Genomic DNA, 7,011 nt, shown 5'->3' on the forward strand with positions numbered 1-7,011 from the left:
GGAGCCTAGACGCAACGCCTTGGTAGGCGGACAACAGTGGAGGAGAGTATACGAAGACATATGACGCCAAGGTGAAGCAGTCGTATGAAGTCTGTTACCGTCAAGCACATCAAAACAATAGATATAAGGTATCTGTTTAACCAGTAATCTGGTAGAACCCCAGTTTGTTCAGAGAGGCAAGCGCAGGGAAGTGAGGAAGGATTTCGGGCGAAGCAGGTTTCCGATCAAGGGAATCCCAAAGCCTTCTCTACTCGTACACAGCGGATCCTACCGCGCCAAGTTAAGATTGAGCACTTGCCTCTACCCTATGAGTCACGTAGCTTCTAGTGATGATCATGGCCGCTCTAGGATCTGAACAGCAAAGAGTCGATTTCTGAAAGCCGGTATGACCAGTGACGCCAAAAATCTTCGTTACATTGGCTTGGAGAGATTTGCCCTCCTTTAGCATTGAAACGAAGTCCCCTCCCTGTTTTCCCAGATTCTTTCCGTTTCGTCAGCCGAATGCTCAGAAAGGTGATGATATGATGATGCGAGAAATGACATCTAATGTCGGTAGATCTTGGTTGACCGATGGGAAAGAAGACAGTTAGTCCCTCTCCGCGCAGTTGTATGTATGCGGGATGGCTGTTCTGAGGGAGCAGTTGCGCGTCCGGAGTGGCAACCAAAATGCAGTCTTTACGGATAAAGCTCTAGAGGTGTACATGAGCTGGTGATTAGTGAGAATGCCAGAGGGGCGAGGGGCAATTGGCAAGGACAGAAAGACAGAAAATGCACCCCGTCAACTGACTTCTTACAGTCCCTTCCTCCTCCCCTTTATAACCGTTTTTGTGGAGCCTTGGCGGCAGCCCGTAGACCCGCGAGAAAAGAGGGGAGTAGCCGTCAGGCCTCTGAACTCCAGTCGCGAAGCAGAATCTGCAACTTCGTTCATACAGAAAGCCGTTAATCCTTCCAACTCTCTTCTCTTTCAGTTAGGTGTTCACTCTTGTTTCCGGTGTCTCCAGTTCATAGAAAGCAACAGCAAAGAACACTGCAGACGAAGGCGATCGGTGAAAAGCCTGAGAGAACTGCTTCATGCCGATGCGTGCTGAATCAAAAGAGATGTCCTCTTATCAAAACCGGGGAATCTCGTGTCTTTTATAATTGACCAGAATATGTGCTGCGTCTTTTAATTCCTTAGCGGATGAAAAAAGTGTCTTGTCCTGTGCCTTTCTAACCGTCTCATTCTTCGCCTCGCGAACAGACACGCGAAGAAGTTATATGTCCGTGGGAGGGCAGACTCAGCCGAGTGTGTCTGTACGAAACCCATCGAGTGCTGAAAGAATGAAGAAGCGGCCTGGGGGGAATTTTCCTGCTGGTCTTTCTATACTGTGTGAAGTTTTGTGATGGAAGAAGGCAGTCTCTAAGAATACCCTGAGCAGGTAGTTCCACGTTGTTCTGACTGAAATAGTGCGATCTGGTTCGCACACCACGTTGTCTTTTGCATGCTTCTACTTCTTTTGTCAATGGAGTCTTTGCATTTCTTTTTCTCGTGGAGAAGTTCAAGAATTCCTGCTCATGTACACATTCCGTGGTCCGGGTTGAAGTGAACGCGCACCTCGTTTATTCTCTACGGAGGAGCCGATGCCATATGTTTACAAGAGAGACAGATATGTCATAGGGTCGTGCTCTGGGGGAGTTTTGTCGGATTCACATAGAAAGCATCAATGCTTCTCAGATCCACGTCTGAAAACCTAACACGAGAAAAAGTACAAGTATCTCAACACCAGCAATGAAACCAGAAATCCTGGAATTCTGTAGTGAGCTGTAGATCTGCCGAGGGTGTGGTTCCTTGCCACACTTGGTTCACACCTTCTCCCCCCCGATCATACCTAACGGGCGTAGAAACCTAACCCAAGAAGGCTCAAGCTTAGAAGAAAGAGCACCCGTATCTATTCCGTGTCGAAGCTAGATTCATTTGGATTGGTAATGCTTTACGTTCTTCAGCCTCGTTCACGAAACTTCACATTACCCGCCACCTTGTTGTTGGCTTGTCACCACTCCTCAGCGGCGGCAGAGCGACCGACGGCGCCTGAGTCGGAAACATGCCGTAACGTGGTTTGTGTTACACGTACTGGAGGGGAAACAGTACCAGCCTGTGTAGCATTACGCAGCCTCATCGAAATCCTTCGCTGCAACCTTTCCGAGGGAGAAACGCAGACTTCGCTGGCAAGGCAGTTGAACTCCTGCTGCATGCTACACGTATCGATGCCCGTTGTCGTTCTTGTCTAGTTAGCTGTAGTGTTCTGTGTGGCATAGACTCGTCGATGGGATCCGGCTTCCCCATGGACTACCCCCATCACATCTCGCAGCAAACCACACTCAGCACGTCCCCCGCCACCTCACCATTCTTGTCACAAAACTAGCTAGAATGAAATCCGCGATCAACCCTAATCTCCCCAGGCGCAGCGGGAGGAGACTCCTGACCAAACAGATGACCCGTGTTCATTTGACCCGCAGCCCGGCGCAAATTGGATGGTGGACTCAAAAAGATCACCGTGTAATCTTGTGCATTCTAGCTTCTTTCCTTCCGGAAACGAAGGCCAGGGCACGGGTGGACATGCTTTTTCCTCGTGCCCCTTTCCGGCAGTCGACCCCTGCAGCACAAAGCCGCGGCTCTTCAAGAAGTCCCTTTTTGGCAAAGTGTCCGCTTGCACTTTGTGGGGGTTCCAGTACATCCCGGCTCCCGTCGCCGGTGCCGTGGGTTTTTTGCAAGTGGATGCGTCTGAAGTGGACGTCATCGAGTTGCATTCCTTCAAGAGGGCAAGTCTATCGCAGCTCTGAATCTGTATGGTAGCGGCCTTACCTAGTCTCTGTTGCTGGTCTTTCGTAGGAATGCCTATCTGATAAAGGAAATTTTCTTCGTCACAAGGTGCCTGGCTCCTCAGGTTTGTAGCTCTTACTCGTGACATAATTGCCGATCAGCCCCGAAGCTCTTACTGTCTGTATTCTGATCGTTAACTCTTTAACAACACAAAACTCCTAGATCCCCTGTTTCATCCCCGACAGAAGACAAGACACATGATCTCCTGTAGGCATCTGCCCTTCTATCTCAGCACTCCGTCAGTTATGTTTGCGTACTTCTGTTGTCTATCAGTTTCTTCCATTACTATCACACCTGGAGTCGGACGACGGAACGGTGACCGTCTTGTTGCATCAATAGACAACTTACATCGGCCATAAAAGCGTATATGCTGAGCGTTTCTTCAAGTAAACGAGTAAAGTCATATCCATTGCAAGAACACAAAGGCATCATACATGCCTACTCTACTTGGAAGCGTCAGTTTAGTGACATAAGCCTCCTCGTTCCTTGTCTAGCCGCAGTCTCTAGACATGCGACCCGGTCGGTTGGTATTCCACTAGTTGAGATTGAATGACAAAAATTTCTCAGGTCACTTAGCGATGTGTAGACGTCTGTCTATACACACTAAGTGAATGGATCTGAGACAGGAACAACTGCAAACTCTCGCCGAACAGACAAGGGCATCCTAACGTGAATACTTTCCGTGCCTAGTCTGTTTACACATACAAGATGGAAATGAGGGTGTAAGAGGATGCAGGGTGAATTCAGCAAAAGGCCTCCGTACCACGAGGTACCAAGAATATCTTCTTCCCCTTTATCCATACTACATACGTACATAACTCTATATATTTTTCGATACATACATATACTCTAAACCCTATTATTTCGATATGAGAAAGATACAAGTCAAGTGAATGCGACAGAAGAGTGGCGTCTGTGTAGATACAAACCGTTCTTTTTCTTTTCGGCTTCATCTTTCTCTCTCCGTCTCTCCCTCTTCTCCAACGTGTGAGAGTTCTGTTGGAAAAAAGAGGAAAAGCATTCATTCTTTCTTTCCATATCTATCATAGAGGTTTCGTTGCCTCAATCAAATTTCCACCATCGAGCACGATCAACGTCACTACTACTCTCATCACTGGTGCTGCCACCCCGGCACCGTCCTTCGAGGAGGGAAAGAATTAGTAGTCCTCCCTATATCAGACTAGCTACCATACACACATGCATACCTATACATACATATACATGCCTACGTACATACATACATGCACATGCATACCTACATATGGGTATACATGCCTACATACACACACATACATGCACAGGATCGCTTACATGTGGAAGGTGACTAATATGGTATGCGAAGAGAACAAAGAGAAGGCGTTACGGTGGCAAATACATCTCTTAGATACTTATATGAGGATTACACCAATATACAAGTGCATATGCATATGAGGTCAAATGGAAGAGGAAAACGCAAAAGGAGGAGGTCCGAAACGATCTTGAAGTTCTTATTCTTCTTTTCTCCTTCTTCTTCGTCATAAGCATCCTTCTCTCGCTCAACAGAACAGAACTGCCTCTCTCTCTCCCTTTAGACAAATCTCTCCTTTAACGTTAGGTGTAAGATGAGAAAGAACGCTAAATACATGAAGAACGTCATCTACGACAACTGAATGTGTCTTCTAGCAGAGCAACTGCTCCCGGAGTCGTCTACACTTTTCTCCATAGACATATATCCTTCTCTCCCTCTCTCTCTCTCTGGTAGCTTTTCTCTACCTCTTTGCCTACACATATACATCCTCTCATTCCTCAAGCACATTTCAGGAAAGAAGCTTCCTCGTAGGGAACTCTTCTTTCTTACACATCATGCAAAAGTACTGAATGTCTTCCAGACAGATGGCATACAAAGATACACATAGATATATATAGCTGTATCTTGCCGCTAAGAGAGTGAACTGACTGCAGTTCATCTCTTTTATTCATAAGAAGATGAAGAAGGAGATGAGCGGATAGCTAGAAGGTCAATGATCTGATGTCTCCGTCTCATCCACCATGTCCCAATCTCCCAGTTCTGCAATTCCTTCTATACAAAAGAAAAAGAAAGACAAGGCAAACACAAGAAAGACACCTCTATCTATCTATCTATCTTTAGTCTATCTACCTATCTATCTGTTTGTTTATCGCCCATCATAGAGAAGATCTGGAGCTGAGTGTCGATCAGACTAACTCTCCAAAAGATCTACTTGTCTGAGGTGTAGATACACCCGTGGAGATTGACTTACCTCGATCTCAAGCAGATCATGCTGGGTCAGCTGTCTCTGTCCTGCACCCCACAAGAAAGAACAAAAGAAATCAAACGTCTCTCATGCCCTTTCCTCTCTCTCTCTCTCTTTTCTAGCATGTTGGACAGGCTTCTCCTCTCCAAAGAAATCTCCTCCAAAGCTTGCTTTCGATCATATATGAGGAGAAGTATGCCTCATTTATGCTAAGAGACTCTATAGACCCAGATCGAGAGAGCTTTTTTTGCCTTAAAGGAACAGAGAGAGATCGAGTTTTTCTCCATCACACATGCACACTTGGGGGGTAGGGAGATATGACCCGTCAGTGAGTGAGATAAACGAACAGACACCAACTCAATCCGTAGAAGTAGTATAGCAACTACCTCTTGTCTATCTCCATATACGATAGTAGGGCTGTTTCGAAGTTCACGATGCAAACAACACCTGCAGGTCTCACCTCACATGTATCTATCTATCTATCTATCTCGACTCTACCCCTTGTCCACGTGATACGACGACTGCTAGTGTCTTTCTGTTGCAACTCTTCTTGTATTTCACTTGCTATACAACTTCTTGTCCTTCTATTACAGCTCGTCGATTCTCATTCTTGTATGGCCACTACGACTCCTACTATTCTTATTCTTCTTATTATGATCATGACGTCTGTCGTCTTCTGCCTCTTCTTCTTCTACTATGAGGTGTGTTGTCTGTTCTTTTCTTCTTGCGATTCTTTTGCGACAGACCTTGAGGGAAGAAAGGAGCATAAATGGGCGAGCCCTTAGGAGGTGTGAATCGATAGTCATACAAACTCACACGCAAACCACGCGGACATGGGGCTTTCGACAAATCGATCTATATAAGAAAAGGAAGAAAAACAACAAGAAGAAAAAGAAGGCGTAGAAAGAAAGAAAAGACACGAAAAGAACATGAGACAAAAGATGACAAGAGGACAATTATCTCTCACACCCCGTTCTATAACGACAGCAGTATGCACATGCAGATATGAATATGTACGTGGGCGTATAGATAGACAGATACAGCTCTACGTTAACATAGACACAATCTAGATTTGGAGTGCATGATATAGACCCCCCCTCACTACTACTTGAATGACGGGTCTGTGGAACGTCACTATCTACACCCCTACGCCTATCAAGAACACCGAGCTTAAACGACTCTCTCATACAGATAGACTTCACCTATCTATCTATTTATCTCCCAGATAGATCGGATCTTGCATCACCGAGAAGAGATCTCTGTCTGTCTGTCTGTCTGTCTGTCTCTGTCTCTGTACCTGTCTGTCTGTCTGTCTGTCTGTCTGTCTGTCTGTCTGTCTGTCTGTCTGTGTGAACCCTCCTTCTTCTCCCCCTGTCTTTCCTTCCTACTACTCCCACTACTACTTCTACTAGACGTTCCTCATGTTCTCAAGACCGAGCATTTCTCAAACAACTCAGAGACACTTTTCACCTCACAACGAAAGAGACAACGGACAAAAGAAGCGAGTCTATTCTTACACCGAGGTGACAAAGCGCGAGAAGGAAGATGGAGATAGAAAGATAGATGAGATTGAAGTCTTACATTGAGCTGGGGCCCCAATAATTGAAGAACCTCCCGTTGTCTTCTACAGATTCTCACAAGGAACGTATTCCACCAGGGTGGATATACACTCGGGATAGAAGGATTTGCCGTCTGATTATGTGCTTGCTGTTGTTGCTGTAGAGCCTGATGGATCGCACTATATTCAACTCCGTCTTTAATCGCCGAATTGATCAGGCGAGAGAGACGTAGAGGGAGAAACCAAAGGCGCCAATCAAGTCGAGGCATATTTCCCCACCATAGCCATGGAGGTCTCTTATCTAAATCTCCTATACTCACAGACAGAGAGAGAAAGAAAAA

The 7,011-nt window shown here is 46.0% G+C and overlaps 1 protein-coding gene across 1 annotated transcript; it reads right to left on the reverse strand.

Moving 5' to 3' along the window:
• Positions 1–2,608: 2,608 nt before the first annotated feature.
• Positions 2,609–6,978, reverse strand: CSUI_010110 (lipase maturation). The gene is made up of 4 exons (XM_068070215.1): positions 6,694–6,978; positions 5,859–5,967; positions 5,119–5,159; positions 2,609–4,919 (listed from the first exon to the last, which is right to left on the reverse strand). Exons 1-4 carry the CDS (start codon positions 6,937–6,939, stop codon positions 4,812–4,814), a joined length of 504 nt encoding a protein of 167 aa, XP_067917809.1. The 5' UTR covers positions 6,940–6,978; the 3' UTR covers positions 2,609–4,811.
• Between the last annotated feature and the right edge of the window lie 33 nt (positions 6,979–7,011).

Source organism: Cystoisospora suis, assembly GCF_002600585.1.
Source record: "Cystoisospora suis strain Wien I chromosome Unknown contig_6688, whole genome shotgun sequence".
NCBI classification, from domain to species: Eukaryota; Apicomplexa; class Conoidasida; order Eucoccidiorida; family Sarcocystidae; genus Cystoisospora; species Cystoisospora suis.

Coding starts and splice junctions, on each gene's coding strand:
- CSUI_010110 (XM_068070215.1), bottom strand. CDS start 6,939: ATGCCTCGACTTGATTGGCGCCTTTGGTTTCTCCCTCTACGTCTCTCT. Junction 5,968..6,693: donor TATTGGGGCCCCAGCTCAAT/GTAAGACTTCAA, acceptor TTTCTTATATAG/ATCGATTTGTCGAAAGCCCC. Junction 5,160..5,858: donor TGCTCCTTTCTTCCCTCAAG/GTCTGTCGCAAA, acceptor TGTGGGGTGCAG/GACAGAGACAGCTGACCCAG.